Raw genomic sequence first — 21,348 nt, forward strand, 5'->3', positions numbered from 1 at the left:
AGCCTATCCCAGCTGACTATGGGTGAAAGGCGGGGTACACCCTGGACAAGTCGCCAGGTCATTACAGGGCTGACACATAGACACAGACAACCATTCACATTCACACCTACGGTCAATTTAGAGTCACCAGTTAACCTAACCTGCATGTCTTTGGACTGTGGGGGAAGCCGGAGCACCCGGAGGAAACCCACGCGGACACGGGGAGAACATGCAAACTCCGCACAGAAAGGCCCTCGCCGGCCCCGGGGCTCGAACCCAGGACCTTCTTGCTGTGAGGCGACAGCGCTAACCACTACACCACCGTGCCGCCTAGGCGGTGTGTATGACTGGTAATTACTGACAATAAATCCTGTCATGAAGAAAAAAGAAAGAAAAAATCTTCATATAATAGCTTTTGATTTTGGAGCCGGAAGTCAGTTTTCCTTACAAGTGACGTCACACTTAACAGCTGTCATAGAATCATCTACCAGGTAGTTGTCAAAATAATTTTCTCGCTTTGTGATTGGTCGATAGTCTTTCTTTTTCACTTTCCCGTCTTCTAAGTTTTTTTCTTCTGTTAAAATTCGTTTTCTTTCTTCACTTAAGTTTTGCTTTCTTTCTTTTTCACTTTCCCATCTTCTAAGTTTTTCTTCTTCTGTTAATTCATTTTCTTTTTCCTTTGTTCTCCTCTGCCATCATTTCCAGATGTATAATTCCATATACTTTTAAACTGGAAGTTGTTATTATTTATTTCGGCCCGCGCGATCGGAGCACCATACCTAAGAAAAAATGGTAAACCCATCAAGTCAACTAACCGGCCACTTGCTCCCGGCCGTTCGAAATTTACAAACGCTGACAAAGTTAGTTGTTTTTTGCAGACACTTTGCAGTGATTTGCTAGCTTTGAATTCCCTGGTCTTAACTTGGACCAACACAGAACGACTATTCTCGATCCTTTTCATTTGCAAACTTTTCGAAAGCAAAACTGGGCTTCCTGTGGTGGTACACGTACACGGACAAACCACAAAAAAATAGACTCGATGGGTTTACCATTTTTTCTTAGGTATGGTGGTCCACTCGCGTGGGCCGGGAGCTCCGCTATGACTGGTAATTACTAACACTGACCACTAGGCGGTGTGTATGACTGGTGGTACACGTACACGGCAAGCAAAGGGGAGTCCCATATACGATTCGTACATTGGGAGAGTGCCTGTTAGAGAGCGCACTTGTCCTGGGCCATCGGCATAGTGAGGTAGGGTGGCCAGTTCCTTTCCTCGCCGCCTTTAACTTCCCCAGTGTTTCCACCAGGTCCCCATTCACTGCTGGGTGGACAGGGAGCGAGCCCCAGATCCCCGTCGAGCCGAGGCTCGAACCAGGGACCGTTCGCTTAGCGGTCAAGCGCTCTAACCACTTGGCCACCTGCGCTCCACACGTACACGGACAAACCACAAAAAATCGACTCGATGGGTTTACCATTTTTTCTTAGGTATGGTGCTCCGCTGGGAGCGCCGCTAAAAATGTTTCTAAGTGATTTTTCAATGCATTTTCAGTAAATATTGAAATAATACAATGTTTGGATGAAATGTGTGTAGTGTCACATGTTTTGAGTAAATTGTCACATGACCAGAGCTGTTTACTTCCTGGTTGCACCTTGAGAAGAGGATGGCTGCCTCAAAGCTCCCAAAGAACAGGTTAGTAAAGTATGTTAAAATAAACATAGGACAAAGATTTTTGGTACACATTATCTTTATGGTGTCTAGTAATGATATATGCATTTGCAATTTCTCAAATTTGTTTTGTGTGTTTGCAGAATGAGTAAACATGTTAATGGTCACAATAGTGACCGGTGGGATAGCACGTTGTATCTCGGTGTACATGTACTTCTATACATACAAAATCCTTGTGGTACCTAACTTTCTACTTTTTTCTTTCTTTTAGATTCACTTTGAGTGAAGTTCTTGATATGTTGGATGAAGCTGATGGCCCAGACAAGGCATGCAACATTGCAGTTATCCCTCAAAATGAGAAAGATGCCGATTGTGATAGTGATGGGTCAGATATGGACTATGAGGGGGAGATGGGCCATTTGCCAACCAGGATGTTGAATGCAGATGCTGAACTTATGGGGACAGATCATGACAGGAACAACATTGATTATGAATTCCCCATCCCCCACCCCACTAGCTCTCCCTTACCATCTGGCCTTGTTGAAAATGAAGAGTACAAGGCCTCTACAAGCCATACCGGGCAGCCACAAGAGCCAAAGGCAAAGCTGCAGGAGATCAAAAATAAAGATCGCGATAGGAATATTATCAGTGCTAATGGCCTAACCCTCCCCCACTACCCCTTCTCTACCATTCTCTACTGCTCAAGTGCCAAGGTCCTCTAGCCGCCAGAGAGGCCAGTCTGAGGAACCTCCAAGGTCCTCTAGCCGCCAGAGAGGCCAGTCTGAGGAACCTCCAAGGTCCTCTAGCCACCAGAGGGGCCAGTCTGAGGAACCCCCAGGGTCCTCTAGCTGCCAGAGGGACAAGTCTAAAGAAGCCCTAAGGTCTTCTAGCTGCCAGAAGGACAAGTCTAAAGAAGCTCTAAGGTCTTCTAGCCACCAGAAGGACCAGTCAGAAGGTCCATGGGCACAGCCAGAGGTGGTCAAAAATAAAGACAGAGTGTTCAAATGATCAAAAAGGCCAACCACTACTACCATTCCTGAATACATAGTATACAGCCCAAATGCTGCTGAATGTGTCAAACAAAGCTGTCCTGATCCAATGGATGTTTTCCTACTAATGTATCCGCCCACCCTAAGAGAGATCACTGTTGAAATGTCCAACCTTGACTCCACCCAGACCAAGGACAAGCAACTGGATATGAGTATGGATGAGCTCCTTGCATTCTATGGGATCCTTCTGGCATCTGGCTACAGCACTGTTCCAAGAAAATGTATGCACTGGTCGCGCGACAGTGATGTACATAATGAAAGCATTTCAAATGCAATGCGGAGAAATCAATTTGATGAAATAATGGCCTCGCTACATTTTGTTGACAACACAAAGATCACCGAGGACCCATTTTTCAAGGTTAGGCCCATCTTCACCGAGCTTAACAAGTCATACAAAGTCATGCCATATCCAGAATGGTTGTCAGTGGATGAAAGCATGGTTCGATATTATGGCCGCCATGGATGCAAGCAATTCATAAAAGGCAAACCAATCCATTTTGGTTATAAGATCTGGAGCTTTGCTTCGTCCAGTGGGTACATGCATCATATGGAGCCATATGGGGGACGCCACACACTCCTCCCAGAGACTGCGTTAGGCCAGGGGCTGAGTGTCATTCTCGGTCTTGCAGACCAAGGTGAGGTGCCTCAAGGTTGTAAATTCCACCACGACAACCTCTTTACTTCCCTTGCACTCCTGGATGACATGACGAAGAGGGGATATGGAAGCTGTGGGAGAATGAGGGAAAACCGTCTCTTTAATGTTCCCTTCAAACTGAAGAGGGAATTCATGCAGTTACCCCGAGGAACCTCCGAAGTTCTAACGCAAGGAGAGAAGCTGCTGGTCCGCTGGAAGGACAACAACATTGTCACTATAGCAACAAACATGGAGAAGAACTATACTGAGACAGTTGTCAAGCGATGGAATAAAGAGTGACGTGCCTTTGACCAAGTCCGACAACCACAATGCATCAAGCAACATAATGATCACATGGGAGGTGTAGACCTTCATGACCAACAGGCCTCAAGATATAGCATCACGATCAGGTCCAAGAAGTGGTGGTGGCCCATCTTTGCATGGTCTCTCAAGAGTGCCCTCGTAAATAGCTATTACTTTTACAGAGAAGTTATGGGAGGGACCATTGACCTGCTCACGGGTGGTGGCACAGTCTCTTATGCAAAGGTTTGGCACAAAGCCACTGAGCCACGGAAGGAGATTTCTACTGGCTGCTATTGTTCAAGATCAGGCAAGATATGACCAAGACTCTCACTGGCCAATCAACACGGGGAATCGTTTCCTGAGATGCCGTCTGTGTGATAAACGCACCACCTATGCATGTGAAAAATGCAAGGCGCCACTGCACATTGAGTGCTTTAAGATATACCATGGAAAGTACAAAAGAAGATAAAAGTGAATGTAAAGGGCTGAAAGGGCCAACAAACAAAGAATATTGAAGTCATCAAAGGGTGAGGCGGAGCACTACAACAGATTAATTGGGGTTTTTTTGGGGGGAAAGAGGGTCAGTTGAGTCAAGACAAACTATATGACAGTGGGACTGACGGATCAAGGTTCAGATCATTGATTGTTTTTGTTATCCATATACATGCAGGCCTTTGTCCTAAATGTTACCTTCATGTTCTATGTTACTGTAATGACAGTATGTCTGATTGTAGTTCAAAATAGTTATGCACAAACAAATTGAGCACTTTGTTCTGAAGCCTACCTCTTTATACCTGTGTCTAATCTAACTTGGCAGAGAATATATTTTATTTTGCTTAATGAGGCCTCTACTTGTGCATTTGTATTGTGTATGTGTATTCGACAGGGAACATTGTTCCTAAATATTTTATGTTTAAGTATAAATGTTTCAATACATGTTGCACTAAAGTAACACTGTTGCAAATTATATTCAAATAAAAAAACAATGTTAACATCTCATCTCGTTATCTCTAGCCGCTTTATCCTGTTCTACAGGGTCGCAGGCAAGCTGGAGCCTATCCCAGCTGACTACGGGCGAAAGGCGGGGTACACCCTGGACAAGTCGCCAGGTCATCACAGGGCTGACACATATGCCGCTTTTTCACTACCAATGCGGCTGAGTTGGGCTGAGCCGTGAGGTGCTGAGTTGGGCTGAGTCGAGCTGAGTGGGGCTGTTGGAGTTGCATTTCGACTACAACCGCGCTGAACCGTGCTGGCTGGAAGTGGGTGGACACATTGGGTGGAGTTAGCGAAAGTGGGTGGACGTCACGTGATGTCGTTAGGCAGCGCAAACAGTGACATCAGTGACCTTTTAAGCGGTAGTCTCACGACCCGGATAGTAAACAATAAACATGGAGTCGTTAGTGTTGCTGGTCTTGGTGCTGTGGCTTGTTGTCACCGACAACGCCAACAGATGCTGGCAAGAGCGTATAGATGAGGCGAGACGCATAAGGCTTCAGAAATTCTCGTAATTCGTAATTATTCTTCTTCCGGGTTTACGGTGTTTACAGATCCCAGCGTGCTCGCGGGGCGTGTGTGGGCATGTGAGGACACTCCTCCTCATCAATCAGTGCACAGGGGAGTATCTGCTCACGCCCCTAGCCTCACTCAGCTCGGTTTGGCTCGCTTCAGCCCCACTCCAAAACCGTGCGAGTTTTGGGTGCTGAGTAGGGCTGAAGTGAGCGGAGTCGTGCTGCTCTAAGGTAGTCGAAACGCGAGCCATGTCGGGCTGAAGTGAGCTGAAGTGAGCCGAAAAAGGGTAGTGGAAAAGGGCCATTAGACACAGACAACCATTCACACTCACATTCACACCTACGGTCAATTTAGAGTCACCAGTTAACCTAACCTGCATGTCTTTGGACTGTGGGGAAAACCGGAGCACCCGGAGGAAACCCACGCGGACACGGGGAGAACATGCAAACTCCACACAGAAAGGCCCTCGCCGGCCACGGGGCTCGAACCCGGACCTTCCTGCTGTGAGGCGACAGCGCTAACCACTACACCACCGTGCCGCCCAATGTTAACATGTTAACATTTTTTGCCTTTGGTGTCAGTCTTCATGTTAGTGTTGGAAGTTCCAAGTTCCTCACCAAACACTCTATTACAGTGATTGCTGTTAGAATATAGAGCCATTTCACCCTTCTTTAAAACAAAAAAAGCACTTTCAACACCTTTAATTGAGAATAACAACACATTATCCCACTGGTCACAATTGTGACCGGTCATAAAACGCACTTTTTCATCTACTTTTCCACAATTTTAAAAAAAAATATTCTTGATTATTTCAAAGGGTTACCAATGATACATGATTTGGATATTTTTATGTCTGGGAAAAATTTGGGATTTAATGGGTTAAAACACACATTAAAGAAGCTATTTAATGAACATGAATGAAATAAACACTTAATACAGTAGATATGTTAATTTTCACAACAAACTAGTTTTACAGACAACATAACGCATGATATGTATGTGCCAAAAGTATGTGGACGCCTAACCATCGCAGCCATGTGTGCTTGTTGAACATCCCAGTCCAGATTTAGTCCCACTTTACTTGGCTGTTCTAAGAATTTCCACTCTTCTGGGAAGGCTTTCCACTAGATTTTGGGGCATAGCTGTGGGCATTTGTGATCATCCAGCTACGAGAGCATTAGTGAGATCAGGCAGTGATGTCGGATGAGGAGGTCTGAGGTGCAGTCAACGTTCCAGTTCATCCAAAAGGTGTTCGGTCAGGGATCTGTTCAGGACCCTCGAGTTCTTCCACTCCAACCTTGGCAAACCATGTGTTCATGGAGCTCGCTTTATGCACAGGGGCATTGTCATGCCCCTGTGAAGGGAAACTGTAATACTCCAGCATACAAAGACCATTCCATTTGTGGCAGCAGTTTGGTGAAGAACCACATATGGGTGTGATGGTCAGGTGTCTGTACGTATATTTTTGGACATATAGCATACACTGCGTAAAACTAGATCACGTTTTTATACGCTTATGACAGTGTTATGATGGCCAAATGTAGCTTACATCCAAAAAGGACATATATTTTAGGGACAGGTTTGACTTGAAATGGAACCATAGACAATGTCTTGGGCCATTTTAGAGTTTAGATCAGCTGACGCTGATCTACGTCAATCATTTTTTTTTTGTCAGCAATAAATTTGACACCTTGTGTGTGATTGTGACCGCTGTTCTTTCTGCTTCCTGAAAACGTTTTCAGACTAGCATTTTATTTTAGAAGATCTTCGACTTATTTATGCTTCCGTTAGACAATCACTGTCATTATTTTCTTCCTCTCTACTTAGAAAACCCCCTGCCCTCCGCCCGAGGTCCTCTCATCCTCCATCATCCATCAACATGAACGACACGTATGCAGTCGTAAACAAGATCAAGCAGCCGTCCACCATGCCACCGATTGTTTCCCATCACTACGACAATGAAAACTCAACCACCCAGAAGGCGCCTACAAACGACCTGTACAGCATCGTGAAGCCAAAAAACAGAGCTGCTCGCACGGCTCCTGTTTATGACCAGACATGGCAACGGAACCACAAGGCCTCATCAGAGATGGACTACGGTGGCTATGAACCCCTACCAGGTGAGCAGGGTTATTCTCCTGAAAGTTGACTTTCCTTAAAGCTTCTATGCCTTGAAGACGCTCGTACCCTTGAGCATCTAAAGAACACTTGTTAACACACACTTTTTGAAAAAAAAAAAAGATTCACACAGAATGTGAGTGTGAATGGTTGTCTGTGTCTATGTGTCAGCCCTGTGATGACCTGGCGACTTGTCCAGGGTGTACCCCGCCTTTCGCCCGTAGTCAGCTGGGATAGGCTCCAGCTTGCCTGCGACCCTGTAGAACAGAATAAAGTGGCTACAGATAATGAGATGCGATGAGAAGATTCACACATTAGTTGGTGTTTGTGTTTGCAGTAGACCAAACTGAGATGGTGTGAAGTTGATAAAATCGACAGGAAGTTCAGGGGAATGGACTCTGCATTTAAATAAACTCAACAAAAATAAAAACTTTACACTCGTTTCAAAGTCAATAATTTGAACATTTTGGAAAATAGGTTTGAAATAACGATTGTATTCAATTATCTTGTCATTAAAGACGCTATAGCATACAGATCATGTTTGTCATGGAATCGGTTCCACCGGAAATGCGATGACAATGTCCATGATCAAAAACTGTGAGTCACAACTTAATGAAATCATGTCAATATCGGGTGTGTCCTCCATGGGCGTTCACAACTGCGATACAACGTCTCCTCATGGATTGGATGATGCGTCTGAACACAGCTTGGGGAATGCGCCGCCATATTTGTACCAACATGGCACCAAGCTCCTGCAAGTTCTGTGGAGGGTTCCAGTGGTTCCTGTGGTGCCAGTTTGATGGAGACGTGCCTAGAGATTATGGATGGTCTGTCGACTGCATCCCATAACCCTCGCAACGTCAGTGACGGATGTTCCCGTATTCAGCATGCCAATGGCACGTTCACGCTGAATGTTTGACAGTCGTGGCATTACAAATTAACGAATAATTAACCATAAAACCTTGTTTTTCTGAGATGACACTCTACTCTGCTACCGTGAGATCAATTGCACGTGTATCAATAGGTCACGTCACTTGTGTCACGTGGAAACGTGATTTTAGCGTGCAGTGCTCTCGCACGTGCTACGTAGGCCCGACCAGTAGAATGAATGTGTGACGTAATGCCCTTGACGATGCATTTAACCATAATCACAACAAGAACTCTTTCAAGAAAAGTTTCTAAACACTATTTGAAAAATAATGAGTGTCAAGTTTTTATTTTTGCTGAGTATATGCTACCGTTCATGGCTGTTAATGGTTTGTAGCATCGCAAAGTCTCATCTCATTATCTCTAGCCGCTTTATCCTGTTCTACAGGGTCGCAGGCAAGCTGGAGCCTATCCCAGCTGACTACGGTACGGGCGAAAGGCGGGGTACACCCTGGATAAGTCGCCAGGTCATCACAGGGCTGACACATAGACACAGGCAACCATTCACACTCACATTCACACCTACGGTCAATTTAGAGTCACCAGTTAACCTAACCTGCATGTTATTGGACTGTGGGGGAAACCGGAGCACCCGGAGGAAACCCACGGGGAGAACATGCAAACTCCGCACAGAAAGGCCCTCGTCGGCCACGGGGCTCAAACCCGGGCCTTCTTGCTGTGAAGCGACAGCGCTAACCACTACACCACCGTGCCGCCCATGCATCGCAAAGTATGTTTTGTAATTTACTAGCCAGGTGTCGGATGCTTTCTAGTGTCTTGAATGAGATAAAAGAAGTATTGTTCTACACTTCTACGGGAATATGCTATTTTACTGGTCAGGAGCAATAATGGGAGATTATTGTAATAAGTCTTATTAAGGCCAGTTTTTTACTTTTATGATTTTTCTGTGCAGTTTTGATTTCAAATTAGCTGAACATTATTATTTTCAGTTCCTAGAACATTCAATCAGTCGGTTTTATAGGTGTTTCTATACATTTCTACAATGTTATTGCAACATTTTTAGCTGTGAACTAACGTGTTTATTGTGTCGGCAGGTAACGATAACTCGCGCAGTGAAAAATCACGATTCAAATTTATAACGATTTGAATGGACGAAATAAAAAATGAATCATGATCATTATCAAGCAGTGTAATCTCTTAGTTTTTCCTAGCTGTCAGTGTGTTGTTAAGATAGCAGATGACGCAATAAAGTACATTATTATCCATACAGGACACTTTTTTGATGGAATAAAAAGATGTGTTCTATTCCCTTCTAGCGGGTTTCATTTATTTGGTTTGATAGCATGCAGTATTGTTAGCATATCGCTTATCCTACGTCTATTACGTCACTCAACCCAATGGAGAATGAGCGTTGAATATGGTTTGGAAAACTGTTTGGACAGACTTTTATTACAAAGAAGCAAGCAAAAAAGCGTGGATATATCGTCTGTCAACTTCAGCTGTAATATAATAAAACAAACAGCGTTCTCTGATGTTCTTTTTTTTTTTTTTTTGCCCTTTTGTGTACAACCCCGATTCCAAAAAAGTTGGGACAAAGTACAAATTGTACATAAAAACGGAATGCAATAACTTACAAATCTCAAAAACTGATATTGTATTCACAATAGAACATAGACAACATATCAAATGTCGAAAGTGAGACATTTTGAAATTTCATGCCAAATATTGGCTCATTTGAAATTTCATGACAGCAACACATCTCAAAAAAGTTGGGACAGGGGCAATAAGAGGCTGGAAAAGTTAAAGGTACAAAAAAGGAACAGCTGGCGGACCAAATTGCAACTCATTAGGTCAATTGGCAATAGGTCATTAACATGACTGGGTATAAAAAGAGCATCTTGGAGTGGCAGCGGCTCTCAGAAGTAAAGATGGGAAGAGGATCACCAATCCCCCTAATTCTGCGCCAACAAATAGTGGAGCAATATCAGAAAGGAGTTCGACAGTGTAAAATTGCAAAGAGTTTGAACATATCATCATCTACAGTGCATAATATCATCAAAAGATTCAGAGAATCTGGAAGAATCTCTGTGCGTAAGGGTCAAGGCCGGAAAACCATACTGGGTGCCCGTGATCTTCGGGCCCTTAGACGGTACTGCATCACATACAGGCATGCTTCTGTATTGGAAATCACAAAATGGGGTCAGGAATATTTCCAGAGAACATTATCTGTGAACACAAACCACCGTGCCATCCGCCATTGCCAGCTAAAACTCTATAGTTCAAAGAAGAAGCCGTATCTAAACACGATCCAGAAGCGCAGACGTCTTCTCTGGGCCAAGGCTCATTTAAAATGGACTGTGGCAAAGTGGAAAACTGTTCTGTGGTCAGACGAATCAAAATTTGAAGTTCTTTATGGAAATCAGGGACGCCGTGTCATTCGGACTAAAGAGGAGAAGGACGACCCAAGTTGTTATCAGTGCTCAGTTCAGAAGCCTGCATCTCTGATGGTATGGGGTTGCATTAGTGCGTGTGGCATGGGCAGCTTACACATCTGGAAAGACCCCATCAATGCTGAAAGGTATATCCAGGTTCTAGAGCAACATATGCTCCCATCCAGACGACGTCTCTTTCAGGGAAGACCTTGCATTTTCCAACATGATAATGCCAAACCACATACTGCATCAATTACAGCATCATGGCTGCATAGAAGAAGGGTCCGGGTACTGAACTGGCCAGCCTGCAGTCCAGATCTTTCACCCATAGAAAACATTTGGCGCATCATAAAACGGAATATATGACAAAAAAGACCTAAGACAGTTGAGCAACTAGAATCCTACATTAGGCAAGAATGGGTTAACATTCCTATCCCTAAACTTGAGCAACTTGTCTCCTCAGTCCCCAGACGTTTACAGACTGTTGTAAAGAGAAAAGGGGATGTCTCACAGTGGTAAACATGGCCTTGTCCCAACTTTTTTGAGATATGGTGTTGTCATGAAATTTAAAATCACCTAATTTTTCTCTTTAAATGATACATTTTCTCAGTTTAAACATTTGATATGTCATCTATGTTCTATTCTGAATAAAATATGGAATTTTGAAACTTCCACATCATTGCATTCCGTTTTTATTTACAATTTATATTTTGTCCCAACTTTTTTGGAATCGGGGTTGTACTTGTATCTTATAAGCGATGTTAGCGGTGTGTAAATTAACGCCTGCGCTGTGTGTTTGGAGATGTGTGGTGCAACTACACGGTAGATGTGAGAGTAATTTAACCCTATAAGTGACTCTATTCTCCAAGAAAAAACCGCTAATGAGGCCCGTCTGTAAATATCTCACAAACTCAACCAAAAATCAAGTGATGTGATTCCTCATCGATGACTGGATCTGTGCGTTGAGGCTCGTTTTAGTTTCTCTGCTTCGACTACGTTACCGATTGTGAAATTACGCACAAAGGCCTCATTGACTTTTCCATTCACAAGTCACTAAAGGTTGAAGCAGAAGGTTATAAAAGGTTACTACAGATTTACACATGGTCTCATTAAAGCACCTTTCCAAAAAGTTGACTTTTAACTATTCCAGTAAAGATAATTATTATCCATACAGGACACTTTTTCCATGGAATAAAAACGTGTTCTATTCCCTTCTAGCAGGTTCCATTCATTTGGTTTGATAACATGCAATATTGTTAGCGTATCACTTATCCTACGTGTATTACGTCACTCTATCCAGTGGAGAATGAGCGTTGAATATGGTTTACGATATTGCATGGTTGTCAAGACAACATGACGTCACACGTCAGAGACGTAAAACTTCCGCACTACGGAGTGAGCGACTGTGAGAATTTGTAAACAAACATGGCGGCCAGGGTTGCTTCGTTAAATACGGAAGAATTTGAGAGAGTTTTGAAAGAGAAAGACGTGTTGAACACCCGAAAGGAATGTGTATGAATAATAATAGTAATAATAATAATATTGGCTGGCTTTTGTCGTGGTGTATCAGATTTATTCCACTCGCCCCTTTCACATATCTGACAATCCACTGCGCCGTTGGGAACTTCCAGCAGCCAGGCCTATGCTGCTGATAACAGTAAAGAAACCAATATTGGGTTATATAATGAGTTTCGATGTTCAAATATCAGATATTTAAACATTATTACAGGTTTACATGGTCTCACGGATTTTTTCAAGATTAATACTGCTCGAAATGATTCCACATTTACAGTTTGTGAAAGGGGTGAATGGAATATATCTGATATACCACGAAAAAAGCCTATTGTTATTATTATTACTACACCTACACTACCGTTCAAAAGTTTGGGGTCACCCAGACAATTTTGTGTTTTCCATGAAAAGTCACACTTTTATTTCCCACCATAAGTTGTAAAATGAATAGAAAATATAGTCGAGACATTTTTCTGGCCATTTTGAGCATTTAATCGACCCCACAAATGTGATGCTCCAGAAACTCAATCTGCTCAAAGGAAGGTCAGTTTTATAGCTTCTCTAAAGAGCTCAACTGTTTTCAGCTGTGCTAACATGATTGTACAAGGGTTTTCTAATCATCCATTAGCCTTCTGAGGCAATGAGCAAACACATTGTACCATTAGAACACTGGAGTGAGAGTTGCTGGAAATGGGCCTCTATACACCTATGGAGATATTGCACCAAAAACCAGCTAGAATAGTCATTTACCACATTAGCAATGTATAGAGTGGATTTCTGATTAGTTTAAAGTGATCTTCATTGAAAAGAACAGTGCTTTTCTTTCAGAACTAAGGACATTTCAAAGTGACCCCAAACTTTTGAACGGTAGTGTACGCATTCCTTTCAGGTGTTCAATGCATCTTTCCCTTCCAAAATTCTCTCAAAATCTTCCGTATTTAACGAAGCAGACCTGGCGGCCATGTTTGCTTACAAATTATCACAGTCGCTCGCTAGCACGGGAGTTTTACATCTCCGACGTGTGACGGTATTTTGTCTTGACAACCATGCAGTATCATTAAAAAAACAGCCAATATCAAAAACAGAACTTGTTTTCTTCCTTTTTTTTAAACGAAAGCTTTAATTTAAGGAACTTACTTTCTGCAAAAAAAGTGTTATGAATAAGGAAATGCTTTGTATTTATTTGCATTTCTTCTTCTTCTTCTTAATAATAATAATAATAATAATATTATTATTATTATTATTATTATTATTATTGCAAATGATGGCTTAAACGTGATCTTGATTGAGTTTTTTTCGAAACAAGTGTTAAAGTTTGATGCAACTGGTTAAACTTGGAGATAAACTTTGGGAGACTGTATGCTTGCTGTGATTGCGCAGCCCCGTGGAGACCCAGGTTGTCTGAAATTACTCCTGTAATAAGAGGTCGTGTGACTTAAACATGTTTGTCATTGAGTTTTGTGTGTGTGTGTGTGTTTGTAAGTGCTGATCAGATAGCACGTCTTTTGTCCTCAGTTTTACTTCTCTTTGTGAATTCCTCTCTTTCATGTAATCATCATGGAGGCGGTTTGGCCCGATGGTTATTTTCTCAGAGGACGAAAGTAATTTTAGTCACTCATCACTCCTGTTTTATAACATGTCCAGTCCTGTGCAAAAGTCTTAGGCACATGGAAAGAAATGCTGTGGACCAAAAATGGCTTAAAAATAATGAAATGGAAAGTTCCAACATTAAAAAAATACTATAAACAGTAATCAGTAAGCCATAATAAATGAAACAAAGTCAATATTTGGTGCGAGACGACCCTTTGCTTTAAAAAAAATTAAAAAATAGTAGTCTCAGGTACAATGAGTGCAGTTTTATAAGGGAATGAGCTTTAGGTTTTACTGAGCATCTTACAGAACCAGCCACAGTTCTTCTGGACACTTTGACTGTCACACTCGCTTCTTCATTTTGCACCAAAACCCAGTAGCCTTCATTATGTTTTCTTTTTTAAAGGGGAACTGAAGTCATGTTTAAACTTGCTTTATTTCTTAATTAACATGTTATTCAAGTGCGTTTTCGGTTTTAGTAACCTTATATCGTGACTCGTATTGGCAACTAATCGCAATTAAATATTCTACTTATCGGCCTATTCGGTTTTTAGCCGTGTTGAATTTAGTTCGTTTGGTCCACGGCAGGCGTCGCTTATCCGCGCGATCTTCACGAGACTTGTGCGAGACTTCGAAACGTCAAGTGTCAGCCAGGTGTCAGTGCCGCCATTTTGAAAACTGTTTTCCAAACGAAGTATTGCACAAAAACGAGTTTAAATGACGATTACTGCCTACTTTTTTCAAACTTTCCAGATCGCTATCAAAACAAACAAAACTCCCGGCTTGATCACGTCAGCATTCGAAAGAGAGCACGCGCGTCTTTTGACAACGTTAGCAGATGTCGGTCGCTTTGATTTCCGCTGTACGTTTTACTTCCGTCCTACGATGTCTCGCACAGGTCTCGACGAATCTCGTTTACGGCCGTCGCTTTGACATACGGACTGATATATTACAGAGCATATTTCAAACACTCATAACTTGCTCTAGCAGCGACAAAATAGCGATCGAAAATGCATTCCGATATTTAATAAAATGAGAGAAATAGAATTTTGATTATAAAAAAGTTGCCTTCAGTTCTCCTTTAATCTGAAAAGTCCTCTCTTATGTAATATACTGCTCAGATACAAACTTTTTTTTTTTCTGTAACATTTAATTTTGTGCTGGAAAAAAAAAAACCCTAAAACGAACGTTTGGAACTCTAAAATGATTTTGTACCGACTCGATAATGTAGACGTCATCAAATAGAAATCGCTAACAAAGTTTGCACGCAAAAGAAAAGAAAGGGGTGCCAAGACTTTTGCACAGCACTGTATATTAAGATTGAGAAGACTTCTTGTTATTGTTCACCAGCCACCAGTTTCAGTTCAAACCATGTTATGAAATCAGACAGACCTACGGAATGGACAGCACATCAAACAACCAGTTTACGCACTTCCTGAACTTCGTTTAAAAATCTGTATTTATTTTAAATGCGGGGCGGCACGGTGGTGTAGTGGTTAGCGCTGTCGCCTCACAGCAAGAAGGTCCTGGGTTCGAGCCCCATGGCCGGCGAGGGCCTTTCTGTGCGGAGTTTGCATGTTCTCCCCGTGTCCGCGTGGGTTTCCTCCGGGTGCTCCGGTTTCCCCCACAGTCCAAAGACATGCAGGTTAGGTTAACTGGTGACTCTAAATTGACCGTAGGTGTGAATGTGAGTGTGAATGGTTGTCTGTGTCTATGTGTCAGCCCTGTGATGACCTGGCGACTTGTCCAGGGTGTACCCCGCCTTTCGCCCGTAGTCAGCTGGGATAGGCTCCAGCTTGCCTGCGACCCTGTAGAACAGGATAAAGCGGCTAGAGGTAATGAGATGAGATTTTAAATGCACGTTAAATGTTAGACATGTTGGACACTGTAGTAAATGGTGTTCCAGGCTATACATTTTGAGATTCTTCTCATCTAAAAACGCTGGATGGGCGGTACACCTACACAGTAGGGTTCGTTTCACACTCACATGAGACGAGCGACATTCGCGACTTGTCACTCGCTAGTGTGAACGCAGGGTTTGACAGTGGCAGCATCACCTGCTGGTGATGATTTATTTAGTTGTGATTTTCATCATGCGATGATCACTTGCAGCTCGATTTCCCTTCACGCGACTTTCCTCCTCTAATGAAATGACCTACTTTTTTAGTAGGGCATCATCTAACCGCGAAAACTCAACTATCTGCTGATTTAATTATTGAAACTTGCCGAAAGCTACGCAGTGATCCAAAACAACAATGTCTCAAAGTCTCCTTAATAATCAAACAAGCTCCACATGAAAGCAAAAGCTGGTTAGGTGTGTGTGTGTGTGTGTGCTATCTCAGATGGCTTTCTGTCGATTATTTACATGTGTATTTTTCTTTTGTAGGGATGTTCCAGATGAGAGACTCACAGGTAACGTGCACTTTTACTCTACACTTCATTCTTTCACCAGGAAGTGCAAACCAGTGACTGTATTTCGTTTTGCAAGAGTAATGCACTGAAAATTATTCAGCATTTAATTTCATGAATCATGTATGACTCGATGCTGATCCAGATTCACACGGAGCCACACCCAAAATCTCACGAGACACTTCGTACAGAAAATCGGACGTATTGAGATTTATCGTAAAGCTAATCAGCACTTTCTCATGTGCATGTTGTTTCATTCTTCCAATAATTATTCCGAATAAATGTGAGTTAAATGTGTGTTATTTGCTCATCTGTCCATAAGCCTGATGAGTTATTGCCATGGCGTGGCGTCCGTCGTCTGTCCGCCTGTCCGTCGTCCACGATTCAGTTAAATCGTATCTCCTCCGTCGGTTCTCCACGGATTTCCATTCCGATTGTTTTGTTTGAAAGAACTCATTACTTTGCACAAAACTCGGTTGTTGTTTTGTCAAATTTTTGACTAACGAGTTAGTAATTAAACCAAATTTACACGTTTTCCAGGCCTCTCACTAGAATGTCTGATTTCTCATCCGATTCCAGTTCTGATCGATGTTGGTTGTTGATTTTCCTGTTGTAAACAATTTGTTTATTTTCAGTTAAATCGTGCCTCCTCCTTCCCTCAGTTCTCAGTGGATTTCAGTTCTGATTGTTTCGTTTGAAAGAACTCGTCCTCCTGCACAAAACTTGGTCATTGTATTGTCAAATTTTTTTGCTAACGAACTGCTAATTAGGCCACCTTAACGAGTTTTCGGACTTCTCGTTCGAATTGTATCTCCTCTCGCAGTTCTCACCCGATTCCAATTCTGATCGATGTTTTGGGTCGATCTTCCCTCGAGGAACAAAACTTGGTCCTTTGTTTGTTGAATTTCTTGTTGTATTTCCAGTTAAATCGCGTCTCCTCCCTCCTTCAGTTCTAAAGGGATTTCGGTTCTGAGTGTTTTGTTTAAAAGAACTAGACCTTCTGCACAAAACTTGGTCATTGCATTGTCAATTTTTGCAAGCATGTTAGGTCAGCTTAAAGCTAGACTGCCTTTCAGATTTTTTCAAATGTAGGTCATAAAAAGAATTTTCCCCGACACCCAGTTATTTTTGTTTAGTGGACCGAAAGCTACTGAATTCGAATCACAGACTTCCAAAACTTTTATTAGTTTTTTTTAAATAGAACAGTTAATGAATTTAGGGCCATGTGGCCTTAAATTCTCCGCTATTTTTTCCTGCTTCACCATGACCCAATTCAAGATACTATGTCATGCATCACATATACCCCTTTTCCACCAAATCAGTTCCAGGGCTGGTTCGGGGCCAGTGCTGGTGCTGGTTCACAACTCGTTCAACTTGCGAACCAGCTGAGAGCCAGTTTGCTTTTCCATAGCTTGGGGTGCTAAGGGGAGCCACGTCATTACGTCACTGTATACGTCAGTTACGTCGCTGTATACATCAGTTACGTCGCTGTGTTTGCATAAACCTTGGCACGAACATTGAAGCAACAACAACACGGAGAAGAAGAAGCAACAACAACAATAATGGATGACTGCTGCTTTACTGCATCCATGATATCTCGTTGCTTATTTAAAAATGGCACCCTCTCGCGGTCTTGCTATTGTTGTTGGTCTTAACAACTCTGCCCCCCCTGCTGATGTAAGCAGTTCTTTCCTTTAGCCCAGCAAAGAGTTGGTGCTACCCTGGAACCAGTTTTTCTGGCCCAGAGCCAGTTCTTTGTCAGTGGAAACAGAAAACCCGGTTCCAAACTAAGCACTGGCCCAGAACCAGCCCTGGAACTGATTTGGTGGAAAAGGGGTATTCGTGGGCTTTCCTCGTTCGAAGGCATTGTGCATGCATGTCAACCTTTGGTCAATCAAACCTGTATAACCAACCTCCAAAATCCGTATTTCCCTTATAAAATCCGTATAGATGCAAATTAAAATAATTTACCTAAAATTTGAATGATAATTAACAATGATATATCCCAGTTACTTTTTATTCAATATTAATAACAATAAACCTTCAGAATGAATACAAAGCTCCAATGTTTGACAAAAACACAAAGTGTTATCAGCGTAGTTACGAAGGAAATACTTTGTTGTTTGGAGACAGGTTTCACCGAGCAGCTATTACGCGCGAGACTTCATATTAGCCACAAAGTCAGGAAATTCTGTTCGTAAAATTACGTTATAATGACCAAATACAATGAAAAGTATTTTTCCAGTCTCACGTGTGAAAGGTAATCCCATGTGATCTCGTTTGGACGGTAAACCTGTTGGTACAGTTAAACGCAGCACATGAATGAGGCATCTTTATTCTTGGCTACTGTCTAGACGCTATACCAGAGACGGTTGAAGAATCTCCACTTTGCCACATCCAATATGGCGGCGAGGATGACGTATGATTCTACGCAGAAGGCGGCGTCTATGTTTATATGTCTATGACTTCACGGTTGGCGGGATTCTCGCAATGCGGTGTGCGCATGATCAAAAGTGGAACGAAGTCTCGCTACCACAAGATAACGCGCGATTTCATAAGACTCTTTACTGGCTGTCTGTGCTGTACAGTACGTTTGTAAATGTTATGCGCTCTTTTATCATCGTGGGAATTGATTATAGCTCTAAATAAATATTGAAGTTTTTTTAAAGAATCCGTATAACTTTATTTATACGCCCGTATACTACGTTTACTGAATCAAATCCGTATAAAATACGGACATTCCGTATAGGTTGACATGTATGATTGTGGGATACAAATTTGAAACAGGAGAGAAAAATGGAGGACGCGAGTGTGCGAATGAAACGTGAAAGACGGACGACAGTAATGGAAAGCAAGAAGAAAAGACGTTATGTTATAGACCCCTTCGCATGTTTGTAAACAAACCGACCGTTGCCAGGATGCGCGCGCAGCCTGGACCCAGAAACAATGGCGCTGCCCATAGACCGGCATTATGAGCTGTCAGATTATGCCAAACAATTGTCGTTACAAGATCGAGAATGCTACATAAATAAGTTAACTCTAACAAGTGGACATCGCCTACCAGATCCGTATTTAATTAAAGAGTGGACGGACGATGTTAGTAAGTTCCCTGGTATACAATGGCCAGATATATACTCGTACCTTATTGACAAGACTTCAGTGTACACCCACGAAAAACTTCGTGCCTACAAGTCTTTAGACGCATATGATTGTGTTATGTGCGGGCATGTACAACTTGATTAACAATGGGACATTCATATTCATTTTGTTTTAATCAAATTATGCCAGTGATGTGATGGCAATGTGGCTTTAGCTACAACAGCAAATACCAACACTAAACAGCAATTTGCAGGAGGTAATGGCATGAAAGGAATGATAGTGTAAAGAGTGCAGCTAAGAGAAATCAGAGCTGCGTAAAAAGCGAGAGGCAGAGAGCAGAAATGAAACTGAACGGGGCGGGAGCTAGGTTAGAGCAGTCAACGTAAGTTGGCATTTAGAGTGAGGGCACACAATTTTACCTTTCCATCCTTGCTTTAAAATTGTGATTTTCGGCATACACAAATAATGATGGCACAAAATCTGGACTGCTTGACTCAAGCGAGACCTCTCCTACAAACAAAATTGCATGCAAAGCTAAGTTAACATGCTAACAATATTCATTACATTGTGTAACTATGACCCAGCTAATCAGACAAACGTTACCAAAGTATTTTGCTACATCAGTAAACGAAGACTAGAAAGAATAAAAAAGAAAGATTTAATAAATAGCCTGATCTTACCTGTGATGAAGTGGGCGCTGCAAACCCACGCATTTTTGATCGCGCTTTCATCCCAGTCTACACGTTTGATGGCTTGTAGTCATAGACGTCGGCGATTTTTTGGAACGGGTGAGATCCTGCTGGAATTCTGAACATTTTAACCCCATCACTGCTACGATTCTGACACCCGACAACACAACAACTAGGCATCGCTGAGTCTTTTTTGGGTCCAGGCTGCGTGCGCAATTTCTGCTTACGTATGAATGACGTTTGCTGCGAAGGGGTCTATATACGAAGGAAAGGAAACGCAGGACCAAACTAATAGATGTATATCGGCAGTCAGCGAGCAGCTCGGTGTGATCAGCTGTTTGTTTAGCGACAGAATGATGTAACTGAGCAATTCCAACGTTATGGACGTGACACTTGAACTCAAAATGGCAACAAATGACCCAGTGCATGTTTTATTGTCTCCCAGTATTTAAACAGGTGTTGCATATTTTAAGGCTGTACCATACTGGAGAAGTGATAGAACAAGAACAATTCCCATAGTACATCTAGGGCATGCCAGAAAATGCCAATAAAAGATGCGTTATGGATGTGACAGAAAAAGTATCACTTTTCTTGGGTGACTGTACATTTTTATCAAACTCTGTGAAATCGTAAACCTAATGTCGAAATGGAGATATCCGTTTGATAGAGGGGTCCAAGGTGAATATTAAAAAATCTTTGTTTAAAATATTTTGTATTTCATGCAGAGTTTCGGAAGGAAAAGTCAGCGTTATGGATGTGACGAAATTCCGTTATGGATGTGACGCGTCTGAAATAGACATGGCATATGTTTAGAAAATCAGCAATTTAACCACCATAACCCTTTGAAAAACTCTCTAAATATCAGCTAAAACTATCAAAGTTCTTAAATAATATTTAGGATGGCTATTGTTTTGCTGTTTTGTGGATTTTAGCATATATTTCTGTGGCTTGTGGCAATAATATAGAATTGTACATGATCAAAGTTGATTTTAGCTTGGGTTGACAGTGACGTATTAAGTTGGTTACAAATTGGTTCAACTTATTCACATCTGTAAAATACAGGCCTAGGTGATATCTCTGGGAGTGGTTTTTTTTTTTTTTAAAGATATTTTTTGGGCTTTTTCACCTTTATTGGATAGGACAGTGTAGAGACAGGACAGGAAATGATTGGGAGAGAGAGACGGGGAGGGATCGGGAAATGACCTCGGGTCGGAATCGAACCCAGGTCCCCGGATTTATGGTATGGCGCCTTAGCCACCTGAGCTATGACGCCCTGCTGGGAGTGGTTTTGATGTATTACATGTTGCTTTATTTTTGCATGGTGAGGTTGACATTTACATGGAATTGACCAACTGTCAGTGCACGGTCAAAGGTAAACCTGCGCCACACACACACACACACGGACTTCCTTTGTCTGCTTGACTGCGCGAAGCGAGCAATTTCATGCACATTATTTGCTCGGGAATCC

The 21,348-nt window shown here is 42.3% G+C and overlaps 2 protein-coding genes across 5 annotated transcripts in view; both read left to right on the top strand.

The window, feature by feature from the left end:
* The window catches only part of ptpn18 (protein tyrosine phosphatase non-receptor type 18), a 113,082-nt gene that overhangs the window by 57,299 nt on the left and 34,435 nt on the right, over nt 1-21,348 (top strand). For all 4 annotated transcript variants that reach the window (XM_060932400.1, XM_060932401.1, XM_060932402.1 and 1 more), the window contains 2 exons: nt 6,971-7,263; nt 16,070-16,095. In XM_060932400.1, coding sequence (XP_060788383.1) covers nt 6,971-7,263; nt 16,070-16,095 — 319 coding nt within the window. The remainder of the gene's footprint in view (nt 1-6,970; nt 7,264-16,069; nt 16,096-21,348) is intronic.
* Nucleotides 69-4,158, top strand: LOC132893355 (piggyBac transposable element-derived protein 3-like). Its single transcript, XM_060932404.1, has 2 exons — nt 69-1,669; nt 1,917-4,158. The coding sequence occupies exon 2, from the start codon at nt 2,744-2,746 to the stop codon at nt 3,626-3,628; it is 885 nt and encodes a 294-aa protein (XP_060788387.1). The 5' UTR covers nt 69-1,669; nt 1,917-2,743; the 3' UTR covers nt 3,629-4,158.

The sequence above is a fragment of the Neoarius graeffei genome, chromosome 10 (genome assembly GCF_027579695.1).
Source record: "Neoarius graeffei isolate fNeoGra1 chromosome 10, fNeoGra1.pri, whole genome shotgun sequence".
In the NCBI taxonomy this organism is placed as follows: Eukaryota; Metazoa; Chordata; class Actinopteri; order Siluriformes; family Ariidae; genus Neoarius; species Neoarius graeffei.